Source organism: Oncorhynchus kisutch, linkage group LG13 (assembly GCF_002021735.2).
Source record: "Oncorhynchus kisutch isolate 150728-3 linkage group LG13, Okis_V2, whole genome shotgun sequence".
NCBI lineage: Eukaryota > Metazoa > Chordata > Actinopteri > Salmoniformes > Salmonidae > Oncorhynchus > Oncorhynchus kisutch.
In genome coordinates this window covers 45,037,443-45,064,002 of record NC_034186.2, presented here as the reverse complement: position 1 = coordinate 45,064,002, position 26,560 = coordinate 45,037,443, and the positions used below count along the sequence as shown (strand labels likewise).

General features: G+C 42.2%; 1 protein-coding gene across 3 annotated transcripts; it reads left to right on the top strand.

The window, feature by feature from the left end:
• The first annotated feature begins 3,053 nt into the window (after positions 1-3,053).
• LOC109902284 (nexilin) lies at positions 3,054-17,738 on the top strand. Of its 3 annotated transcripts, XM_020498530.2 has the most exons (15): positions 3,054-3,221; positions 5,652-6,168; positions 6,491-6,682; positions 7,294-7,378; positions 7,683-7,831; positions 9,135-9,332; positions 11,402-11,578; positions 12,172-12,360; positions 12,543-12,734; positions 13,475-13,522; positions 14,090-14,287; positions 15,779-16,000; positions 16,105-16,296; positions 16,479-16,842; positions 17,046-17,738. In XM_020498530.2, exons 2-15 carry the CDS (start codon positions 5,698-5,700, stop codon positions 17,057-17,059), a joined length of 2,691 nt encoding a protein of 896 aa, XP_020354119.1. In that variant the 5' UTR covers positions 3,054-3,221; positions 5,652-5,697; the 3' UTR covers positions 17,060-17,738. The 3 variants fall into 3 exon arrangements, with proteins under 3 accessions (XP_020354119.1, XP_020354120.1, XP_031642226.1); XM_020498531.2 differs by lacking the exon at positions 13,475-13,522; XM_031786366.1 differs by lacking the exons at positions 13,475-13,522; positions 17,046-17,738 and having other exon boundaries at positions 16,479-16,877.
• Positions 17,739-26,560: the final 8,822 nt, after the last annotated feature.

Genomic DNA, 26,560 nt, shown 5'->3' with positions numbered 1-26,560 from the left:
GAGACATGCCCCAAGAGACTTGCAGCTGTAATTGCTGCAAAAGGTGTCTGTACAAAGTATTGACTTTTGTGTTATTTCTTGTTTGTTTCACCCCAACAAATATTTTGTATCTTCAAAGTGGTAGGCATGTTGTGTAAATCAAATGATACAAACCCCCCAAAATCTATTTTAATTCCAGGTTGTAAGGCAACAAAATAGGAAAAATGCCAAGGTGCGTGAATACTTTCGCAAGCCACTGTAGTGGGGGTTTATTCGATCGCCTCTGAATTCTCAGAAGGCAGCCCGACCTCCGTCCTCTTTTTCTCCGTCTTCTGTTCACGCAAATGACGGGATTTGGGCCTGTTCCCGGGAAAGCAGAATGTCCTTCACATCGGGCTCGTCGGACTTGTTAAATGAAAAAAAAGCTTCTGCCAGTTCGTGGTGAGTAATTGCTGTTCTGATGTCCAGAAGTTATTTTCGGTCATAGGAGACTGTAGCAGCAACATCATGTACGGAATGAGTTCAAAAATAAGTTACAAACAACACAAAAAAACTAACAAAAAACACAATTGGTTAGGAGCACGTAAAACGTCAGCCATCTTCTCCGGCGCCATGATACATGATACATTCCTGTGCATGGCCAGTGTACTGCTCACAAACATGCTACTAATGCTTTCCAGCTGTGTGAAGAAGAGGCCAGACTGGCCAGTGAGTCAGCAGCTGTGAGACTGCCATTAGTGAGACTGATAAGAGCTGACAAATGTGTCTGAATCAGGGTTTCTATTACATCCTTCACCATGGTGAGCACCATAAGTTAAAATTGCTACAATATTCAGAATAGGTCAATCCCCCCCCCCCCCATAGTATATGACCACGTCATAAGCGATGGCAAAATGTTTAGAATTGCAAGAAATTTGCTTTCAAGAAAAAAAATCTAACTCTTCTCTTTCTCAATTTTCAAACAGAAATGAGGTATGCCTTTGGTCATTCATCGATGTGTCGTTCTGGTCATGTGCACCGTGACGAACGAAGCTAGTTCGTTAGCCACTTTAGCTAGCCAGTAACTCCTCCAGTATGCGTTGACGTCATTTCACAGGATTTGTTTTTGGACGGAAGCTGTAGAGATCGGTAAGAAATGGCACTTCTGTAACCAAATATGTTATTCATCAAAAAATAAATGTAAGCATTAAATGACCTGGTATGATGGTGGATTGATCAGTTATACAGTTTAAAGCAGTTATTTTTGTGTTTTTGACCCAAGTCCACCTTTAAAGTAACTGTCCAGTGTTTCCAGATTTCTATGAAATATGACCTATAATTAATTCCAGTATGGGTGAAATAGTATTTGTAGTTAAGTATGTTATAAAGCAGGTTTTCTGTGTTGGAATGGTGTGGGCTTACCCCAACAACAGAATGGTATACTGGTCGTAAAAGATATTCATGACCGCTGATTGGCCAGCTCATCCTCCTCATCACATACACTGCTGCTACTGTTTACCAAGCATTTCGCTACACTCACATTAACATCTGCTAACCATGTGTATGTGACAAATAAAATTTGATTTGACTATCTGTTACTTTATTCCTAGTTATATGTACATATCTACCTCAATTACCTTGTACCCCTGCACACTGACTCGGTACTGGTACCCCTTGCATATAACCAAGTTATCGTTACTCATTGTGTATCTATTATTACTTTTATCATTACGTGTTTTCCTTTTCTATTATTTGTCTAAGTAAGCATTTCACTGTCAGTCCACACCTGTTGTTTACGAAGCATGTCACGATAAAATGTGATTTGATTTGATCTGAATTGACATCATCCTCTATGAGGAAATTGCGAGCACTTTTTAAACAGTCTGTTGAGATTTGAGGTGGGGGTTTTTGAAGTGTTTTTTCCCCCACTTATCCTGTTTTCTCAAAATACTCCTCCATATCCCCTCAAAACCCCTCAATTGAAGGCTAATAAGTCACGCCAAACTGTATAGGATTGCAGGAAATTGCAGGAAATCTCAAAAACAATTCCAGGGGAGGACCCCCCGGCTACTGTTCGTCCCTCCCAATATCTACACCACCATTTTCCCCTTGGTGAACACTACTTTCTCATCATACTTCAGAGGCATCAGCCTACTATAAGGAGTAGTGGGGTTAGTAATATCATACAGAATGGTATAGCCTTTGGACAAATGCTTGACCCTAAATGATTGATGCTGTATATGGAATATGTGGGTTATTATATGGCAAAGTAAGACTGTAAACCTGTTATTGTATGGCCCTTGAGACACTGATATGTAGCCTAGGCAGCTAGTCGTCATTGCATAGCACAGTGACAGTGATATTTGGGTTATTGCTGGGCTGCAGTGGGAAAACAAAGACAACCTGCTTTCACTCATACCAGATAAGCCATCCTGCCTCTCAACACCAACAAGCAGATAGGTGCAGTGAAATGTGTTGTTTTCCAGGGTCAGACATAGTAGTATGGCAACCCTGGAGCAAATTAGGGATAAGTGACTTGCTCAAGCTTTTTTACTGTGTCAGCTCAGGTATTTGAACCAGCAACCTTTTGATTACTGGCCCAACACTCTAACCACCAGGGTACATGCCACCGTCGACTGTGTCCCGAGCTGATTATGAATGTATTCCATATAAAAGTTAGGGATGAACAGTGGAACTTGGAATGCGTCCTGAGAAGTAGGCATACCCTATCATGAGTTTGAGCCGGTCTCTCTGTCAGCATTTTTTTATGACAATCTGTATGTTCTGGTGGAAAAGGGACAATCATAGGACTAGTAGTAGCCAAATTGCTGAAAGATAACATGCCAACAAAATAGTTTATTAAATGTAGCCTTCCATCAACTCACGCAATGTCGTTATAACGGCAGGGAATATACCATTTGACAAATACAAACACAGGCAGGGAGACTGGCTGAGAGAACTGCAGCTGTATCTGCATCAAGCGAACAGAAAGCACCATGCGTATTTGAGGCGACAGCTGAAGCTGGCGCTGGCGCGCGCGGAATGCGTTAGACTGCAAAAGTAGCGGTAGGCCTACTTTTATGGAAGCTGGTTACGGATATGTAACCTCACCCATTCGACTTTGAGTCGTCTGACAGTGAACAGGGCGCACACATCTCCGTGCTTTGACAAGTTGGGATTTGCCATCTTGCCATTACTTTTGATTTAATCCACTATTTGTACAGAACATTCCTATGATAAAGGAGGATATTACACTGAAACAGGTAAACGTTTTTTTTCCCTGCAAGACTTTAGTTGAAGATAATGTGTGTTATGTGGATGTTAAAATTCACCTGTTCGGGAGAGTTTCAAATTTGCCCCTCAATTGTTGATCTTTCAATTGAGATTTGTAATGTACATTTTTTAAAAGAATGCTAGGCAAACTATAATTTTGTCATAAAAAAAGGTGAAATATTGAAAGTTATAATGTTTCAGTTAGGCCTAGTTGACTTTGCTTTGTCATTCAGCTGTTGGGTATAAAAAAAAAGACACAAAAACATGTTTTGTTTAGCTGTAAAATAAAATATTCTGTTAGTTTGGTACTCTTACTTTTTAATATCGGTCTAACATGACCAAACATCAAAGAAATCCAGATATGTTCTTTTAAAACACAGATGATTTTTTATTTGAACACACAGATTCTTCTAGCACATTGTCATGGTATTTAGTGGCAGCTGAGTATATCTGTTAGACCAAAATAGGACTTCACTTGCCAGGCCTAAATGTGTTGGTTAACTATGATATGGCAGTTCAAGTTATTCGAGGCAAATCCTTGCATGAAATGTGGGGTCAAGAAAAGTACTCAGGGGTGTAACTGTAGATCGTTTTCTTTACTGTAATAACTTTTTATTCCTCTTGCCAATATGTTATACTCTAAATGATTAAATATGAGGTCATGATTGATAGGCTACTTAAGTTTATATACCATATGGAAGTGCTTCAACAATACTATAAATGTGCCTGGAATTATATTTTCTAATGGTATTTGTGTTTCAGCAAAGGCTTGACAACTTCTTTGTAGAGAAATGGTGACTTGGGATTTGTGTTTGGTCACTGCATCCCTATATTGCATCATTTGGATTAGTGTCCATTTGTGATATACAAAGAGACAATTTTGCCATTAAAAGGGTATCATTTAAAAAAAAAAAAACATTTACATGAATTATCACCTTTATTATGATGCCTGGTTGTCACAGCTGAATTGAAGAGGGCAGTGTATTCTGATGACCAAATCCACAGCTGTAACAGATGTACTGATCCCAGTCTAATAGTGCATTGGTTGAGATACCATTTTTTTTTTAGAAAGAAGCCTTGGGTTATTCATATATTGTTAGAATCCAGTTAATTACCTGTTACTCTCAGACTGGTAATCCATACCATCAACGTCACAGTAGCTGTCGTACTCACAGTAGTTGATGTGATATGTGCCAACACAGCTGTCTATCAGGTGTGTAATGGGAAATCGATCTGAACTTGAACTCAAAGTCAAATTTGCAACAGGTGGTCCTTTTGACAAAAAGTTGTGCGTGTCGTACTCTGTTAAGTAGGCCCATATAATCAACATTTGGCCAATGGGTACATTTAGGCCTACCTTTCAAGCATTCAATCCATCAATCAGTCAAATCAATGACATTGTATTTGTTGGCCTATCTTTAAAAAAATTCAAATCAAATTGTATTGGTCACATGCACATGTCTAGATGTACTTTGTTCACCGCAAACCCCTGACTGTTTACGTCAGTATTATTGCCAAGTGAATTGATGAGAACATATTCAAAATGTATAGCCATGCCAGATGCCAAGCTTAGATTTCTAACACACGGATCAACAGTAACCTTTTTAGTGTCTGATGACTCTATGGCCCAAACATCTCTTGCTCATCCGATTGTCTGGGACTAAGTCTGTCCGTTTGGTCAAGGGTCTGTTGGGCGACATGCGGCTGCCGACCCTAGCTCTATCCCACCGCATATCACTCGTCAGAAATAGCCATGATCACATGGCCTGGACACACAAGTGGGCTATACTTAGCGTTCTGACCCTGCACTGGGGAGGAGGAGGAGGAGGAGCAACACTTTCCTCCCCTAAACTGCAGCAGCCTTGAGGTGCCTGCCTCCCCAAACAGACACTCGCAAGACTTCAGATGCTCAGCAATGGTGTTTATTTATAATGTAATATTGTGTAGGCAGGGTATTAATTAATCAATCTAATGTATTTTATTGAGCCCTTTTACAGTAGTTGTCACAAAGTGCTTTACAGTGTAATATGTAGGGTAGTAAAACAATGACAGATATTCAAAGTTACACACATTCTTGAAGTCCATATAGGCTAGTCATTTACCACACCGCATTTCAGAAAGGGCAATTTGTAATGTTTACCTGTAAAATGGTTGCCTATTCAATATAGTTCGTTCAGTCAGCTCAATCTGAAGTCCATCATTGGTAGATCTGTCAGACCATTACATCTTTGATGATGGTTGAGATGAATGAGACTACATTTAGTTAGCATTTTTTGGTTGAGTGAGTTTGAATATGGGAAAGAGGAGCTTAATAAAACTGTTAAAGCGATATGCACAGTAAATAATAAAGTGATTATGTGAAGATTAATAGGTTGTTATATATGTACGATACCGTAATGTTACCTTTCTTTTTTTGACAGGTAACATTTGAAGAGGACCTTGTCAATTTGTCAGAGTGGCGCAGACATGACTGAGGTGGCACAGAATGTTGCGGATGTCGCATACGACATGACTGATGTGGCACATGGCCTGAACGATGTGGCACGCGACACGAGTGACGCGGCACCCGATACGAATGAGAACGCGCATGGCGACGTCGCGACCGAGTGGCACGGTCTCGGGGCACACAAAGAGGACGATGCCCCACCTGACAAGCATGACGAGGCACTTAGCGAGAATGAGGAAGAGGTTCACACCGAAGAGGACGAGGTTCACACAGAGCCTGAGGAGGACGAGGAAGATGAGGCACACGACATGAGTGAGGTGGAGCACAGGGAAAATGGCACGGCAAAGGACAAGCCGATGCAAAGGTCAAGATCGAGGAAGGACAAGAAGGATGAGGCACAAAATGGTGTGGCTCACGACATGGACAATGAAAAAGAGGAAGAAGAGAAAGACCAGTTACAGAACATATCTGAAGTGGCACTGAAACAAGAGGTGAGGCACGGCCATATCTGTGAGTTTATCCTGTTGGAGTTGACGTATTAGCTTACTGAATAGTAAGGTTTACTTCTGGACATGTTCAACATGAAATATAGTCGGTTGTCGAGACAATTACTGGTGTTACATCAGGGAGTGTGCCTGTAGATCTCTCATAAGGTTTCTGCAGCGTTCAACTGAATGGCACTATTCAAAACGTGTTTGAGTTCTGAGACTCTCAGCACTATGGATCTCACTCCTATGAATCTTTCCCTTAGCACACTCCCAATCCTTTACAAAAAAATGTTACATTGACACGTGTATCTTCATCTTTCTCCAGAGACTCCTGCGCTTCAAAAAGCCAGTCGCCAGGAGCTACGTGCCCCAGATTGGTAAGGCTGACGTGAAGAACAAGTTTGAGGCCATGCAGAAGGCCAGGGAGGAGCGCAACAGTAGGAGGAGCCAGGAGGAGCACCAGAAGAGGAAGGAGCAGTATGTCAAGGAGAGGGAATACAACCGCAGGAAGCAACAGGTCGGAGGTCAAACAAGACAGAGATAACCCCAACTAACTGTGACCTGCATGGTATGGAGCACTAGCCTCAACAACCACAGTGTGGGTGTACTGGAGAACATCATCACATCACTTTGTGCGGAAAAATTACACATTTTTTATTTAATTGAAGTACCTTATAATTGTGTTTGGGTTGTGCTTTTATCCATCTAGGGTGATTATTCCAAATAATTTTTTACTGATAATTACTGATAACATACTAAATCAACTGTGCATTTTATGCATGTTGTCCTTTATCACAAGCTGTATCACAGGTTGCAGCGTGGTAAAACAAACAGTGACCGATACGAGGGATTAACACATTGATACTCAGGAAGGGAGGGGGGGGGGGGAATGCCCTGTACTATCGTAGTCAACTCTCCGAGACGGGATGCCTTCATGCTGATCTCCCCCCATGTCACAACCACATGATCCAATCAGAGGCCCCCCTGCAGGTCACATGCATGTGCAATTACACAGGATTAGGGGCTTGAGAACTTGCTGGGACCAGCATGGCTCCTGAGCGTGCAAAGCAGATGATCCCAGATAAACTGGTAACCTCTCAGCAAAGCTCTCCCTCTGATCCACCACAGATAAAAGAACTACTTGCCTCCAGTGATGAGGAGGAGGAGGTGAAGCCAGCCAAGGTAGAGAAATCCTACGTCCCCAAGATCACAGGTAGGAAATGGGGGTATTGTTGAGGGTGTAGATGAGGGCAGGTGGGCTGTGGGAGAGGACTGAGGAAGAGGGCTCTGTTCTAATTCTCATCTCAACCCATGGGGCAAATTCATTTAGCAACAAACTGAAAGGAAACAGACTGAAACAGGGAGGGACTACCTGGACTCATCCAATAAGGAGCGCTCATTTTCAATTCCAGCTGCAAAACATTTTAAAACGTTGCATGCCTAACGAACACGACCCTGTTGTTTGTGCTGTGGCCTCATCTTCACCATCATCTACGTGTGGGTTCTACACTCTACAGGTAGCGTGAAGGGGAAGTTTGCCGAGATGGAGAAGCAGAGACAGGAGGAGGAGAGGAAGAGGATGGAGGAGGAGAGGAAGAAGCGCGCCACCCAGGACATCATGGAGAAAGCGAAGATGCAGAAGGAGCTGGCCAAGAAAGCCGCAGAGGTAAACATGCGGGATTACTTCCAGGTATACTGTAGTGTAGCCTATAGGGGAAGTGGGACAGTGGGGCTGGATTGCTCAGTCGCTGCCTCTACTGAGGGACTGGCCTCCATCTATGTGTAATCAGTCAGGTAATCCTCAGCTGCCACCCAGATGAGTTATTTTAAGTGCCATTTGAAAGTCTAACAGTTGGTGCAGGTTGGAGGGAAATCCTGCAGTGGAGTCCAGTGGGGCTGCATGCCACAGCAGCTCTGAGAACACACATTCAGGTCATATGCTATGAATTTTGGGTGTATCTGTCAAGTTGAACAAGGTTTTCCTCACTTGTCATTGCGTAGTGGCTTTAGTATCCTTAGAATGGATCACAAATTAAATTGATGCTTTCGAAAGGCATTCAGCGCTAGTTGCAATGCTGTAGCTATAACCATGCCAAACTGGACCGAAGCCAGTTCTCCAAATTTATGTTGACCTAGATACGTTAAGGTGGTAGATTTCAGTAAGTGACAACACACACTAGGAAGTACTAGGAAGCATTATGCCTAATGCTTGTATTCAGTGCTCACTGTACACACGTTGTTGATCTTCGTTCTACTCCAGTGATCTGTTTGTTTCTTGAACATGGTGAAAGCTATATGGACTTCAATCTACATTGTCTCCTTTCACTGCAACCTACTGCATGTACCTTGACTGTATAGTAGTGAGACAAAACTTGGGGAAGTCTTTATTGAGGGTGGGCGGTAGCTTTAACCTGAGCCAGTACTGACCGAGTGAGCTATAAACAATTGGGCCACCGTGCTTACAAGTTCTGCTGCTGCTTGAGCCACATACACTGTCAGGTGTAGACAACATGTGACTGGCAACTGTTTCCCACACCACTGACTAAATTAGCCCCTCCTATTTTAGGGCTGACATTCACAGACTGACCCATTGAAAATGGTGGCCATTAGGCCGAAAGAATGTTCTCTTCTATGGGCTGTTCGCTTCTCTCTCTCTCTCTCTCTCTCTCTCTCTCTCTCTCTCTCTCTCTCTCTGTGTGTTTTGTTAGTGGGGATTTTTCTCTTTATTTTGACATAACATAGGCAGGTATCAACTAGTAATTTCATAATGTATAACATAGCTTTAGTCCATTACTTGGTTAAACACAACCACTTTAGCACTTGTCAAGTTCACAAACCAGGAAATGGTTTGTGTTGCTGATGTTTTATGTCCTAAACCCCCTTTGGGAATCAATAAAGTACTGTCTTATCATATCTTATCTCATGTTGAATGTAATTTCCTTTTCTCACAATGGCTCCACTTATGTCAGGAGGGAGATGACAGCATCCTGGTCTGTGTGGTGCCATCGAAGCCGTCGCGACCTCCAGGCAGGATCAAGATGAACTTTGAGGACCTGGAGAAGAACCGTGAGGAAGAGCTGAAGAAGAGGACTGAGGAGGAGAAGAAGAAGCGCTACGACGAGAACAAGCAGTCCTTCCGTGAGGCCAAGCGGCGCTCGGTTGTACAGGTGAGCTGAGGAGGACCTTTCCAATAGGCTTTGGCAGGACTGGCAGCGTAACTGTTTTAGGAGGAAATCTTGGAAAATCAAATATTTCATGAAAGCCATTATATCCATGTGTCTGTGTCAAAACTTCAATACAATACTTCGTGGGAATATGGTGGTCTAGGTGTAGATTGTTTATGTCAGCCCACAGGACAAAGAAAGAGCTTACGGTAAGTGTTTCAAGGAAAATCCTTAATGAAATCTATTCTGTCTGTGTCAATACCTTGTGGTAAAATGGGGATCTAAGTGTAGATTGTTTATATCAAAGCAGGATGAGGAGCAGCCCACAGAGAAGTAGTTTTGGGAGGACAAAGGAACAGCTTACAGTGGCGTGCAAAAGTATTCACCCCCTTGGCATTTTTCCTATTTTATTGCCTTACAACCTGGTATTAAAATTTATTTTGGGGGGGGTTTGTATTATTTGATTTACACAACATGCCTACCACTTTGAAGATACAAAATATATTTTATTGTGAATCAAACAAGAAATAACACAAAAAAACAGAAAAATTGAGCGTGCGTAACTTTTCATCCCCCCAAGGTCAATACTTTGTAGCGCCACCTTTTGCAGCAATTACAGGTGCAAGTCTCTTGGGGCATGTCTCTATAATCTTGGCACATCTAGCCACTGGGATTTTTGCCCATTCTTCTCCAGCTCCTTCAAGTTGGATGGGTTCCGCTGGCGTACAGTCATCTTTAAGTCATACTACAGATTCTCAATTGGATTGAGGTCTGGGCTTTGACTAGGCCATTCCAAGACATTTACATGTTTCCCCTTAAACCACTCGAGTGTTGCTGTAGCAGTATGCTTCGGGTCATTGTCATGCTGGAAGGTGAACCTCCGTCCCAGTCTCAAATCTCTGGAAGACTGAAACAGGTTTCCCTCAAGAATTTCCCTGTATTTAGCACCATCCATCATTCCTTCAATTCTGACCAGTTTCCCAGTCCCTGTCGATGAAAAACATCCTCACAGCATGATGCTGCCACCACCATGCTTCACTGTGGGGATGGCGTTCTCGGGGTGATGGGAGATGTTGGGTTTGTGCCAGACATAGTGTTTTCCTTGATGGCCAAAAGCTCAATTTCAGTTTCATCTGACCAGCTATTCTTCCATATGTTTGGGGAGTCTCCCACATGCCTTTTGGCGAACACCAAACGTGTTTTCTTATTTTCTTCTTTAAACAATGGCTCTTTCTGACCACTCTTCCGTAAAGCCCAGCTCTGTGGAGTGTACGGCTTAAAATGGTCCTATGGACAGATACTCCAATCTCCTCTGTGGAGCTTTGCAGCTCCTTCAGGGTTATCTTTGGTCTCGTTGTTGCCTCTCTGATTAATGCCCTCCTTGCCTGGTCCATGAGTTTTGGAGGGCGGCCCTCTCTTGGCAGGTTTGTTGTGGTGCCATTATTTCAATTGTTTAATAGTGTATTTAATGGTGCTCCGTGGGATGTTCAAAGTTTCCAATATTTTTTTATAACCCAACCCTGATCTGTACTTCTCCACAACTTTGTCCCTGACCTGTTAGGAGAGCTCCTTGGTCTTCATTGTGCCGCTTGCTTGGTGGTGCCCCTTGCTTAGTGGTGTTGTGGACTCTGGGGCCTTTCAGAACAGATGTATATATACACTGAGATCATGTGACAGATCACTTATATTGCACACAGGTGGACTTTATTCAACTAATTATGTGACTTCTGAAGGTAATTGGTTGCGCCAGATCTTATTTAGGGGCTTCATAGCAAAGGGGGTGAATCCATATGCACGCACCACTTTTCTGTTTGTAATTTTTTTAATTTCACTTCACCAATTTAGACTATTTTGTGCATGTCCATTAAATGGAATCCAAATAAAAATCCATTTAAGTTACAGGTTGTAATGCAACAAAATAGGAAAAAAGCTAAGGGAGATGAATAATTTTGCAATGCACTGTAGGTGTTTCTAGGAAACTAGGAAAATCTCATCTTTCATGACAGCCGTTCTGTGTCACTACTTCATGTGGATATGGTGGTCTCTAAGGTAGACTGTCTTGGTCAACGCAGGATGAGGATGAGGAGCAACCCACGGAGAAGGAACAGGTGACTCCTGGGAAGCTGAAGATGACGTTTGAGGAGGCGGAGAAGGAGAGGCAGGAAAGGCTGAGGAAGCAGGCTGAGAGGGAAGCTAAACGACGTCTGCAAGAGGAGAAGAAAGCCTTCGAAGTGGCCAAGCTGGAAATGGTGACAGATCTTATAAAACACTATTAGCTCATTCCTTATTAGCATATTACGTTTCAATGGCCTGTACTTTCCTTGTGATAGCTGAGATATTTCCAACTTGCTATATACTGTAAACCTTGGGTGTAAATTATCAGCGTGGCCATTCTGTACCAACCCCGCATATCCCCTTCATACATCCTGCAGATCTTTTCTCTTGTGCTTTTGAAGTGTCAAGTTGACTTGTGGCATCTTTAGGTCTTGATAAGACTTTTAAAGAAGCAATCTCAATCTGTCAGAGCTTGCATGTTGGTGTGTATAATGTAGTTATAAAGGTGAACATAATCTCGTAAACATGGGATGAGGCCTAAAACGGTCCATCTTTTCTGAACAAGAAAACCCCCCGGGAAAAAAACCCTGTATTAAACAGTCAATGCATTCTTAACAGTAGCATTTACTTAGCACTACGTACAATCAAGCTTCGATAAGGTGCTTTGAGGCTCTTCCCGGATTGAACCTGCGCTGTTGTTGTTGTTGTTAGCGCTGCGTTCTAACCAACTGAGCTATACTTCCCAGCCTTGTGCCTTGTGAGATTTTGGAAGTTGATGTGTTTGCAGGGCGACGATGAGGAGGACTCACAAGGAGCTCAGGGCGAGAGAGAGATGATCCAGCCTGGTAAACTAAGGCTGAGCTTCGAGGAGCTTGAGAAACAGAGGGTAGAGAATGAGCGCAAGGCAGCAGAGGCAGAGTACAAGAGACGAATGGAAGAGGAGAGGAGGGCTTTCGCCGAGGCCAGGAAAAGCATGGTCAGTGAGAGTAATATGATGGTCACTGCACCTGGTCCCCAGATCTGTTTGTGCTGTCTTGCCATCTCCTATGGTCATTGCCATGTCATAGGAGATGGTTTACAGTTCCTTTTTCATACTGATCCCACCCAGAGATGTCAGACACTAGTTTGAGCTCTTTCGTTGTTGTCCTCTTTCTCCAGATAGTGGATGATGACGATGAGTTGTTCCTGGCCATGCTGAACCTGGAGGGCAGCAAGCCAGGGAAGCTGTGCATCAGCTTCGAGGACAAGGAGCGTCAGAGGAGAGAGGCGGAGGAGAAGAAAGCAGAGGAGGAGGCCAAGAGGAGGCTGGAGGAGGAGAAGAGGCTCTTTGCAGAGGCCCGCAAGAATATGGTAGGACTGGGTAACATACCCATAAAGATCCTACAATTCACTAGTGGAATTTGGTATCTTAGCATCATGATAAAAAAATCGGCCATCTTGCCAGGAAAAAAAAATGATTTTAGAAACATTTGTGAATCATAGGATCTCTATGAACACACCTCTGCAGGCAGCACCAGCATGTTGCTTATGAAGCCCTGCGCTAACATGTAGGTTATAGTAGGCTACGTTCAGAAGGAGCATGTGAAAAGATAAAAATTATTTTGATGAATAATTTATTCCTGTTTTTTCATCATGATTAGAGCCACAGCAAGTTACTTTTGTAACTTGTTTTGCGTGTGTATGTCACAGATGAATACCTTCAGTTTCTCACGCTGTGCGATATTTTGAACTCGGCTTGATCTAGATGTGTCATCTGAGCTCATATCCAATGTAATGCTCACACTTTAAACAAACTGCAATTGACATTTGCTTATAAATGATTTGTGTAGGCCTTACGAAGGCCTTATTATGACTCCATAGTTCTTATAGTTCATTTAAAGTTATAGTCTGTTTAAAGTGGGACCAATGTTGCTATAATCTACTGAAAACTAACCCCAATATTAACATTTGAGGAAGTCTATATTTAATATAAGAACTCAATCTCGAATTGGTCTATAATAGGACATGGATTAATCCTACATGATGATGTAACGTTACTGAAACACTACACTTGCAATTGCTGTTCCTACTTTCAAATTATCTTCTTAAAGAGCCCCCTGGATCGGGAAAAATCTAAGACTTCATATCAAGATGGAGAAGTAAGATATTTTCACTTTCAAATGACAATTGTACTTGTACACTGACTAAGAAGAAATAACACAGTGTTTCCCATGAACTGCTAATACTGTAAGTTCTTATTGTAAGTCAAAGGTCATATGCATGGATGTGAATGGTCTGTATGAATGGGATATTTAGTAGGCATACTAACACTGCTGGCTTGCTTTAAAAGTGGCTCCCCATCAGTGTGTAATAGTGTGTCCTGGTTACTTGGACTGATTCTACAATGATGTTGAAAGACTTACTAGAACGAGATTAAAAATATTAATCTCATTCTAGGGCTTTTTACAGTATCTGGTGAGAAGATCAATGTGATTTGGTTCTCTTAGCTTTGCTGTTCAATGTGACTATGTTGCTTAGCTTTGCTTTTCATTGGGTGCTTCACTGTTTGTGAATCATTCTGGGAGGGTTAAACCGGTGGATTAAATTGCTATTGGAAGCTGATATGATGATTGATTTGTGATTAAAGATTATTTGTGCTGTTTGATTGTGATTGGTTTATAGTGAAATGTCAAATGACACCATGCTCTGTGTTTGTATTCTGCCAGGTGCTAGACGAGGAAGAGGAAGGGATGTTCAAGAGCGAGTCCCAGGAAGCATTGCACCCTGGGAAACTAGAGATGAACTTCGAGGAGCTGCTGAAGCAGAAGGAGGAAGCCGATAGGAAGCGCAAGGTGGAGGCGCGCAAAAAGAAAATGGAGCAGGAGAAACTGGAGTTTGAGCAGCTCAGACAAGAGATGGGAGAGGTCAGTCATCAACATGGTAGCAGTCTCACAATGCTCTTAACTAAAACCCACTTGGGAAGTCTCATGGATATTGGCATGGAACTTCCAACTGATGACAAGACGAGGAGAACCAGGGACTGTATTTATCAAGCGTCTCAGAGTAGGAGTACTGATTTATGATCAGTTTTGCCTTTTAGATCACAATCCCAAGCCCTCCTACTATGAGACGCTTGATACATACGGCTCCAGTTTAAACCATGAGACCTACAGTGAGCTCCAAAAGTATTGAGACAGTGGCAATTGTTTTGTTGTTTTGGCTCTGTACTCCAGCACTTTGGATTTGAAATGATACAATCAGGTTAAAGTGCAGACTGTTTAATTTGAGGGTATTCTCATCCATACCGGGTGAACTGTTAAGAAAGTACAGCACTTTTTGTACACAGTCCCCCAATATTAGGGACCAAAACTATTTGGACAAATTCACTTATATGTGTATTAAATTAGTCAAAAGTTGAGTATTTGGTGCCATATTCCTAGCAGCTGTAACGGTTTTCCTTAGGTGAAAGAGAGTCAGACCAAAATGTGGCGTGTAGATTGCGATCCATGTTTATTAAACTGAAGCCACACGAATCTAAATACAAACACTACAAAACAATAAACGTAACGAAAACCGAAACAACTGGTGCAAATAAACACAGAACAAGGACATCAGGACACTAAGGACAATCACCCACGAAACACTCAAACTATATGGCTGCCTAAATATGGTTCCCAATCAGAGACAACGATAAACACCTGCCTCTGATTGAGAACCACTTCAGACAGCCAGACTTAACTAGAACACCCCACTATAAGCTACAATCCCAATACCAACACACCACATACAAAAACCCATGCCACACCCTGGCCTGACCAAATAAATGAAGATAAACACAAAATACTTCGACCAGGGCGTGACAGCAGCAATGATTACCACAAGCTTTTGACTTTCCATAATCATGGTAGAATTGACAATAATGTATAAGTGTTTAGAAACATATTCTATTCTTATTAACAATAAAAGTTGAATAAACTCCAAAATGACACAATACATTATTGACCATTAATTTCAATTGGGCACAAAATAATCTGAAATACAACCTAAACAAAACAGCAAATGAATCCAACAAGTTCGTAGAGTCACAAGCTTAATGTCATCATTGTGCGCTAGGAATATGGGACCAGTACTAAAGTTTTGACTACTTTAATACACACATTTGCTGAATAAAAAAATACAAAAAGTGCTGTAATTTGTAAATGGTTCAACCGATACGGATGAAAATACCCTCAAATTAAAGACAGTCTGCACTAACCTCGTATTCAATTGTACCATTTCAAATCCAAAGTGCTGGACTACAGAGCCAATACAACAACAAAAAGATGCCACTGTCCCAATACTTTTGGAGCTCACTGTATGCTTCAATTGTGATCGTATCCTCGTCACTCATCAATTCAATGTGCTTCTTTCCAAAGGATGAAGTGAATGAGAGCTCTGATACAGTGAGTAAGGAGTATGAGGAGCTGAAGAAACTCAAGAGGACCGGCTCCATCCAGGCCAAGAACCTCAAGTCCAAGTTTGAGAAGATCAAGCAGTTGAAAGACGAGGAGATCCAGAAAACGATTGAGGACGTGAGAGCAAAGAGAAAGGCCGTAGACGAGGAAATCAAAGAGAGGGAAGAAGAGCGGGTCCAGGAGGTATATATTTGAGCATGGTCCTTCAGAATCGCTTAGGAACGCCAACGTGTTGGTCTGTATCATGTTCTTCTGAAATCACTTACTGTGAGGGCTGTTTTTTTCAGGAGGATGATGAAGGCAAAAAGGACACAGAGAAGGGGGCTGAGGAGGCTCCGTTCAGACAGAAGGTGGACATGCGTGCACGGTTTGAACAAATGGCCAAAGCCAGAGAGGGGGAGGAGAGGAAAAGGGTGGAGGAACAGAAGCTGCAGAGGATGCAGTTCGAGCAGCAAGAGATTGACGCCGCTCTCCAAAAAGTAAATCCCTCTTTCATCGGGTTCAATCATCGGGTTTCTCGTTGTTAAACTGTGGGCATCCTTGACACGCATGACATTCTAAAAAACGCATGACAGCTCAGTTCAGCCCGAAGTGGTAATGTGAGAGGGGGGAGGGGTTCCACAAATCTAAAATGTGATATCACGTGTCATGTCTTTGGCAGAAAAGGGAAGATGAGGAGGAGGAAGAGGGAAGCATCATCAATGGCTCGGCAGCCTATGAGGATGAGGAGGACCACGCCAGGTCGGGGGCTCCGTGGTTTAAGAAGCCCCTGAAGAACCAATCGGTGGTGGATGCCGAGCCTGTGCGGTTCACGGTGAAGATCACCGGGGAGCCCAAGCCGGAGGTGACTTGGTGGTTTGAGGGGAATATGCTCCAGGACTGTGAGGACTATCAGTACATAGAGAGAGGGGAGACATTCTGCCTCTACCTACCAGAGACCTTCCCAGAGGACGAGGGAGAGTACATGTGCAAAGCTGTCAACAGCAGAGGCACCGCTGCCAGCACCTGTATCCTAACGATAGAAAGTAAGCAATCGTCCATCTGACTGCCACTGCATGCCTGCATGATACCACTTCCTGTTTTAGTTTTCTGATCTTCCTATGATTGGATGGGATCGCATGCTCCTCTTTCTATGATTGGATGGGATCGCATGTTCCTCTTCCTCATTGGCTTGGTTCAGCTGGTTCATCTATGGGTAACACCTCCCTTTTCTGTTTCTCTCTTCCAGCTGAGGACTACTGATGCTTTCCTTTTTCTGGAACTTTCCCTGTCTCTCTCACTCTTTTTGTATAACGTAATATCTCATGTTAGAGCCAAAAAGAGGAGGAAACAGCATTTATGCTAGCCATTCCTTCTAGGGATACACACAAAATGAAAAGTGCAAGATCATGTTGTTTACGTATTGCTCATCATTTATCCCTTTCATTATTATGTTTAGGATGAAATCTGTGCCAAATCACATATTGGTCCCATGAGTGATTGCTGCCATGAATGACGTTCAGATTGATTTTGTGATCATATCATAGATGACAACGCCTGTGCATCGAAGAAAATGTCCCTTCAAAGGTCAAAATTCATAAAGTTTCATTTGAGAATATGGTGCAACCCAATTTAAAGCCTTTTGATATCCCTGTGAAATAGATACAGCAGTATGCACAATCTATCTGAAACATTGGTTACTAATAAAAAGATCTATTTAGGATTTTTGTTTCTTTTCTTTTTTCATATTTTGTTAATCTAAAAAGGTACACAAAGATTTTTCATATCCCAAAAGTTTTTTTCTTCATGTTGAGCTAAAATACAACTCTACATGATATGCATTATATAGTTGTATGGTTTGAAATATAATGACACAATTGGTTTTATGCTAGCCTAAATATTTGTGATACGTTTATTTAAAGTTTTAATAAAATTTGCTAAATACCAGTCTCTGTGCAACTGTTGTATCATTTATTTTACCATGAATTACAGTAATGTAAATGCATTGGAGGGATGGATGGAGGGAGGGAGGGAGGGTTTCTACTTATTCCATTTGATTCTATTCTATTCTAGGGCATTTGTAGTTTATTACAATGTTGTAAGACATATACTATTTTCAGTTGCACCTTTATCAAGGTGCATAGATTTTGATGTACATTGATCAAAAGTTACGTAAGTATGATATATATATGAAAAATATACACTACCGTTCAACAGTTTGGGGTCACTTAGAAATGTCCTTGTTTTTGAAACAATAGTTTGAGAAAGAGATGCCTCACAAGTCCTCTACTAGCAGCTTCATTTAAATAGTACCAGCAAAACACCCGTCTCAACGTCAAGGTGAGGCGACGTCAGGCGACTCCGGGATGCTGGCTTTCTAAGCAGAGTTCCTCTGTCCAGTGTCTGTGTTCTTTTGCCCATCTTAATCTTTTATTTTTATTGGCCAGTCTGAGATATGGATTTTTCTTTGCAACTCTGCCTAGAAGGCCAGCATCCCAGTGTTGTCGCTTCACTGCTGACGTTGAGACTGGTGTTTTGCGGGTACTATTTAACAAATCTGCCAGTTGAGGACTTGTGAGGGTTCTGTTTCTCAAACTAGACACCGGGGCCTCCCACTCCTCTTTCTATTCAGGTTAGAGCCAGTTTGCGCTGTTCTGTGAAGGGAGTAGTACACAGCGTTGTACGAGATCTTCAGTTTCTTGTCAATTTCTAGCATGGAATAGCCTTCATTTCTCAGAACAAGAATAGACTGACAAGTTTCAGAAGAAATGTATTTGTTTCTGGCCATTTTGAGCCTGTAATCAAACCCACAAATGCTAATGCTCCAGATACCCAACTAGTCTAAAGAAGGACAGTTGTATTGCTTCTTTAATCAGCACAACTGTTTTCAGCTGTGCTAACATAATTGCAAAAGGGTTTTCTAATGATCAATTAGCCTTTTAAAATGATAGACTTGGATTAGCTAACACAACGTACCATTGGAACACAGGAGTGATGGTTGCTGATAATGGGCCTATGTAGATATTCCATTAAAAATCAGCCATTTCCAGCTACAATCGTCATTTACAACATTAACACTGTACACTGTATTTCTGATCAATTTTATGTTATTTTAATGGACAAAAAATGTGATTTTCTTTCAAAAACAAGGACATTTCTAAGTGACAAACTTTTGAACAGTAGTGTACAGTATATATATTGTACAATCAATGTGTGCAAAGCTCTTAGAGATGTAGCCAGAAAGACTGCTGTAATTCTAACTTATATTGACTGAGGGTTGTGGAGACTTATGTAAATGAGATATTTCTGTATTCCATTTTCAAATCAAATGTTATTTGTCACATACATATGGTTAGCAGATGTTAATGCGAGTGTAGCGAGATTCTTTTGCTTCTATTTTCGACAGTGCAGTAGTATCCTACAGTAACAGTAACGATTCCCCAACAACAACCTACTACTGTAACGGTTCTCTTGTGGTGAAGGAGGGTCGGACCAAACTGCAGCGTGTAGATTGCGATCCATGTTTAATAAACAAACGTAAAAACTTGAATCAATACAAACACTACAAAACAAAGAACGTAAAGAAAACCGAAACAGTCCTATCTGGTGCAAACACAGAGACAGGAACAATCACCCACAAACACACAGTGAAACCCAGGCTACCTAAATATGGTTCCCAATCAGAGACAATGACTAACACCTGCCTCTGATTGAGAACCATATCAGGCCAGACATAGAAATAGACAAACTAGACATGAAACATAGAATGCCCACTCAGCTCACACCCTGACCAACCAAAACATAGAAATATACAAAGTAAAATATGGTCAGGGTGTGACAATTACACACAAATCTAAAGGGGTGAATGAGAATATGTACATATAAGTATATGGATGAGCGATGGCCGAGCGGCATGGGCAAGGTGCAATATATGGTATAAAATACAGTATATACATGTGGTATGAGTAATGTAAGATATGGAAACATTTTTAAAGTGCATTGTATAAAGTGACTTGTGATCCATTTATTAAAGTGGCCAGTGATTGGGTCTCAATATAGGCAGCATCCTCTCTCTGTTAGTGATTGCTGTTTAGCAGTCTGATGGCCTTGAGATAGAAGCTGTTTTTCAGTCTCTCGGTCCCAGCTTTGATGCACCTGTACTGATCTCGGCTTCTGGATGGTAGCGGTGTGACCAGGCAGTGGCTCAGGTGGTTGATGTCCTTGATGATCTTTTTGGCCTTCCTATGACATCGGGTGCTGTAGGTTTCATGGAGGGCAGGTAGTTTGCCCCCGGTGATGCATTGTGCAGTGCGCACCACCCTCTGGAGAGCCTTGCGGTTGAGGGCGGCACAGTTGCCATACCAGGCTGTGATACAGCCCAACAGGATGCTCTCGATTGTGCATATGTAAAAGTTTGTCAGGGTTTTGGGTGACAAGTCAAATTTCTTCAGCCTCCTGAGGTTGAAGAGGAGCTGTTACACCTTCTTTACCACACTGTCTGTGTAGGTGGACCATTTCAGTTTGTCTGTGATGAGTACGCCTAGGAAATTAAAACTTTCCACCTTCTCCACTGCTGTCCCTTCGATGTGGATAGGGGGGTGCTCCCTCTGCTGTTCCTGAAGTCCACTATCATCTTCTTTGTTTTGTTGACGTTGAGTGAGAGGTTGTTTTCCTGACACCACACTCCGAGGGCCCTCACCTCCTCCCTATAGGCTGTGTCGTCGTTGTTGGTAATCAAGTCCACTACTGTTGTGTCATCTGAAAACTTGATGATTGAGTTGGAGGCGTGCATAGCCACGCAGTCGTGGGTGAACAGGGAGTACAGGAGGGGGCTGAGCACGCACCCTTGTGGGGCCCCAGTGTTGAGGGGCAGCGAAGTGGAGATGTTGGTTCCGACCTTCACCAACTGGGGGCGGCCTGTCAGAAAGTCCAGGACCCAATTGCACAGGGCAGGGTTGAGACCCAGGGCCTCCAGCTTGATAATGAGCTTAGAGCGTACTATGGTGTTGAATGCTGTGCTGTAGTCAATGAACAGCATTCTTACATTTATATATTTATTTTATTTCACCTTTATTTAACCAGGTATGCCAGTTGAGAACAAGTTCTCATTTACAACTGCGACCTGGCCAAGATAAAGCAAAGCAGTCCAACACACACAACACAGAGTTACACATGGAATAAACAAACGTAAACAAACGATCTATATACAGTGTGTGCAAATGTAGTAAGATTATGGAGGTAAGGCAATAAATAGGCCATAGTGGCAAAATAATTACAATTTATCAATTAAACACTTGAGTGATAGATGTACAGAAGATGAATGTGCAAGTAGAGATACTGGGGTGCAAATTAGCAAAGAAATAAATAACAATATAGAGATGAGGTAGTTGGGTGGGCTATTTACAGATGTACGCCACAGGATGTTTTTGTGCTGGTCAAGGGCAGTCAAGTCTGGAGTGAACCTAGGGCTATATCTGTTCTTAGTTCTACATTTTTTGAATGGGGCATGCTTATTTAAGATGTTGAGGAAAGCACTTTTAAAGAATAACCAGGCATCCTCTACTGACGGAATGAGGTCCTTCCAGGATACCTGGGCCAGGTAGATTAGAAAGGCCTGCTCGCTGAAGTGTTTTAGGGAGCGTTTGACAGTGATGAGGGGTGGTCGTTTGACCGCAGACCCATTACGGATGCAGGCAATGAGGCAGTGATCGCTGAGATCCTGGTTGAAGACAGCAGAGGTGTATTTAGAGGGCAGGTTGGTCAGGAATATCTATGAGGGTGCCCGTGTTTATGGATTTAGGGTTGTACCTGGTAGGTTTCTTGTTAATTTGTGTGAGATTGAGGGCATCTATCTTAGATTGTAGGACGGCCGGGGTGTTAAGCATATCCCAGTTTAGGTCAACTAACAGTACAAACTCTAAAGATAAATGGGGGGCAATTACTTCACATATAGTGTCCAGGGCACAGGGGGCTCTATAACAAGTGGCAACAGTGAGAGAAAGGTGGATTTTTAAAAGTAGAAGCTTGAACTGTTTGGGCACAGACCTGGATTGCATTACATAACTGTGCAACTCTGCAACTCTCTGCAGTAGATTGCAACTCCACCCCCTTTGGCAGTTCTATCTTGGTGGAAAATGTTGTAGTTGGGGATGGAAATTTCTGAATTATTGGTGGCCTTCCTAAGCCAGGATTCAGACACGGCTAGGACATCAGGGTTGGCAGAGTGTGCTAAAGCAGTGAATAAAACAAACTTAGGAAGGAGGCTTCTGATGTTAACATGCATGAAACCAAGGCTTTTACGGTTACAGAAGGCAACAAATGATAGCGCCTGGGGAGTAGGAGTGGAACTGGGTGCTACAGGGCCTGGGTTAACCAGGAGGAGTAGGATAAGGATACAGCTAAAGGCTATAAGAACTGGTCGTCTAGTGCGTTGGGGACAGAGAATAAAAGGAACAGATTTCTGGGTGTGGTAAAATAGATTCAGGGCATAATGTACATACAATGGTATGGTAGGATGTGAATACAGTGGAGGTAAACCTAGGCGTTGAGTGATGATGAGAGAGGTTTCATCTCTCATCATCTCTCAACAAGTTAAGCCAGGTGAGGTCTCTGCATGTGTGTGTGGTGGGACAAAAGAGGGCATTTTGGGTGGGACCGAGGGCTCTACAGTGAAATAAAACAATACGAACTAGCCAAGACAGCATATATAAGACAAGGCATATTGACATTAGAGAGCGGCATAAAGCAATCACAGGTGTTGATCAGGAGAGCTAATACAACAACGGGTAAATGGCGATGAATGGGCAGAGCGGGTCAGTTAGGTACATGCAGGATCTGAGTTCGAGGCTGGGGCCGACAGGTGAACAAAATGAGGTACCGTGTTATTGAAACAGTCCAGGGGCATCAGCTGTGTAGCCGAGTGATCATAGGGTCAAAAGAGCAGTAACAGGTGAATCAGGGTGCCATTCGGTAGTCACTACTACGCTAGGCGAGCAGGGGACACAGCATTCAGAAAAGCTAGTAGATGGTTCTTCGGTGACATCGTAACAGAATAGCCTGTTGAGACCACATCGGGCGATCACGTCGGTGGTCCAGTCGTGATAGATCGGTGGGGCTCCGTGTTGACAATAAAGGGTCCAGGCCAATTGGCAGAGGAGGTATTGTAGCCGTAGAATTAGCTGGTGGGCCTAGCTCGAGGCTAGCTCAAGGCTAGCTGGTGCTTGCTTCGGGACAGAGGCGTTAGCTAACAGTAGCCACTCGTTTACAGCTAGGTAGCTGCGATGATCTGGTGTAATGATCCAGAGCGGCAGGAATCCGGTGATGTCCCCCTGATGGGTGAGAATAATATACAAAGAATTTCTCAAAGCTGTTAAGGAGAACCTTGACGACCTTTTACCTAGCCGGTGGGGATTCCGGTGGGGTGCCCCCATCCAGTACTGGCAACACTAGCTGCAGTAACCCATGGGGAGGTGGTCACACTCGGACAATCAGAGAGGAGGTAAATTATGCTTGGGAAAATGGTCACAAGGGGAACCCGTGTGTGTGTGTGTTTCAGGGAAAGGAGGTGTATCTGATTTCCTTCAGCTAGGACTTGAAATTGGTTAATCAAATCTCCCCATTTTTCCTACATCTTGCATGCCTTCTCAAACAGCTGCAACTGTATAGACATTCACACATCAAGTCCTTTCTGGAGTTGGGCTCGGGGATGGAACAACTGTTGAATATTTTAGCTTGCGGTTGTTTGTGAGGGAAGAGTGGGGAGTGTGTATGAGTATGTGTGTGTGTGTGTGTGTGTGTATGAGTATGTGTGTGTGTGTGTGTGTGTGTATCCCACATCTGTTGCTATGGGGTAATGACGTTAGGGACAATATAGGATGAATCACAATAATTGTTTGCTAAAATAATAATTGCTTGCCAAAAATGTAATTTTTTAAATGGTAATCCTTCCTTAATTGTGGAAATGAAGAGATTCAATGTACTGATCCCATGCCACATGGTTTATGAACTTATACTCAAAACGACGCCGGATTCAAAACGTTGAATTTTTCCATTTCTATTATTATACAGAATTCTTGCAACCAATATAATGTTATATATATGGGGGGATACAACCATGCAGATTTGGCTGTGAAGAGAGACATAATCATTAGATCATTTGTTTTGGTACTGTCCACATGTAGCTTGTTTTTGGTCACAGGTCCAGGAATGCCTGAAGAATTGCAACATTTGCCTGGAGCTAACTCTGCAGATGGCACTACTGGGTGATTTGAAAAGTCATAGTCAATCGATCAACAATGTAATAATACTTTTAACAAAAATGTTCATCTTTAATTTAGAAAGGTTCAGGACTTTTGTGAAAGATCACAGCACAGTTGAAAAATATACGGAAAATAGAAATCCAATAGGAATGGTGTTATGAGATAGATGGGAGGTGTTGAGTGGAGCTGAAGGGTGTAACTAATAACAACAAGATAACTAATGTAAGATATACTGTGTCCGTAAAATGTATATACTGTAGGTTCCGAACGTTTGTGAAGCAACACAGTTGAAAATATATGGCAAATAGAAATCAAACTGGATGATCTTCGGAAATAAATGGGAGGGGTTGATGGTGGTGGAAGGATCGGAGTAAAACAAACAAAAGATAACTATTTTAAAATAGATTGTGTCCGTAAAACAACATATATAGTATGTATAAGCTGTAAGTGGAAGCCTAAGTGTTGTTGTTCAGGTAGCTGGTGGTTAGACTGGTTAGAGCGCTGAGCCAGTAACCGAAAGGTTGCTGGGTCCAATCCCTGAGCTGACAAGGTAAATATCTGTTGTTCTGCTACTGAGCAAGGCACTGTTCCCCGGGTGCCAAGACATGGATGTTGATTAAGGCTAAAGGCAAGGTTAAATGCAGAAGACACATTTCAGGCATTTAGTTGTACAACTGACTAGGTATCTCGCTTTCATTAGTTACCTCCGATGACAAAAGTTAAACATTTAAAAAAATATATATATATATTCAGGAGTAAATATTTCCGTAACCCTTTCCTGCAGTCAAACAACGTAGTGGCCTCATAGGTGGAATGTTATTAATATTTTCCATAAACATTATTATTTTTAAAGCAGCTAAAAATCCTGTTTTTCTACTGTATGTCAAACGGTTTTTATTATATTTCATTTCAGCCTTATGTGATTAGTGTTTTATTTTTCAGGATCTTTTTAATAAATGTTCAAATTTTTCTTCCACTTTGACATTACAGAGTATTTTGTGTAGGTCGCCAGCCCATCTATTTTGTGTAGATCATTGACAAAAAAATGACAATTAATTCCACAATCTTCATCCAGCTTTGGAACATGACAAAATGTGGAAAAAGTGAAGGGGTACGAATACTTTCTGAAGGCACTGTGGCTTACAAAGAAAGGGAATTTCCATCATAGTTTTTTTTGGTTTGTTACAAAGTACATGGTCCAAAAGTAATATATTTGATGTATTTCAAATCTTACACAATATAAATAAATGTTCATTTTGGTAACTGGAGACAAACTTGCAATCAAGTTCAACAGTCATCACAAAACAAACAACACAACTACAGTACCGCCACACATGGACACCAAAAACCAAGGCAAGTATATGCCATAGGCCAGTTCAGTTTCGGTGCCACAAAGTTCTCAAGTAGCCACACTGTATGTAATGTGAAAGGAATAAAGGCCATTTTCACACACATGTAGAGTTATTACACCCCCCACAGGAGAACACCACAGCCATGCAGATGCTGCCTAGACTGTTGAACCAGAAAGCCAACCAATACTGCCGTCTGACAGCATTTATATCCACTGGTGGGATCATAGTTGGGGGGGTATATAGATTACATCTACACACTGCCTAAACAGATAAACAGAAACACAATGAATATTGTTAGACAGTAGGCCTAATAGCCATGCATATTGTGTAATAACGGTATTGTTTACTTTGTGACATAAGCTAGCTGTGTGACCCAACCATGGAAATGTAATTCAAACCATTAAGTGCTATGATAAAACTGGCTCTCATGAGGACTGCCACAGGAAAGGTGGAAAGAGTTACCTCTGTTGCAGAGGATAAGTTCATTAGAGTTAAACTGCACCTCAGATTGCAGCCCAAATAAATGCTTCCCAGAGTTCAAGTAACAGACACATCTCAACATCAACTGTTCAGAGGAGACTGCATGAATCAGGCCTTCATGGTCAAATTGCTGCAAAGTGTAACGGCGATCTTCGTTTGTTGAAGGAGAGGACCGAAATGCAGCGTGGTGGTTAATCATGATCTTTAATGAAAACAAATGACGGAACGATACATGAACTAACTAATAAATACAAAAAACAACAAACGGAACGTGAAACCTAATTACAGCCTATCTGGTGAAACTACACAGAGACAGGAACAATCACCCACGAAATACAAAGCGAAACTCAGGCTACCTAAATACGGTTCCCCATCAGAGACAACAAGAATCACCTGACTCTGATCGAGAACCGCCTCAGGCAGCCCAAGCCTAACTAGACACACCCCTAATCATAGCAATCCCAAATCCTACAAAACCCCAATACGAAACACAACACATAACCCATGTCACACCCTGGCCTGACCAAAATATATAATGAAAACACAAAACACCATGACCAAGGCGTGACACAAAGAAACCACTACTAAAGGACAACTATTTGTGAGACGCAGAGTAGGTGAACGGATGATCTCCGCATGTGTGGTATCAACCGTGAAGCATGGAGGAGGAGGTG

What these genes read in the sequence shown, in the direction of transcription:
- LOC109902284 (XM_020498530.2), top strand. Translation starts at nt 5,698, where the DNA reads ATGACTGAGGTGGCACAGAATGTTGCGGATGTCGCATACGACATGACT. An exon ending in CTACGTCCCCAAGATCACAG is followed by an intron (nt 7,379 to 7,682) that starts GTAGGAAATGGG and finishes TACACTCTACAG; the next exon opens with GTAGCGTGAAGGGGAAGTTT. An exon ending in AAGTGGCCAAGCTGGAAATG is followed by an intron (nt 11,579 to 12,171) that starts GTGACAGATCTT and finishes ATGTGTTTGCAG; the next exon opens with GGCGACGATGAGGAGGACTC.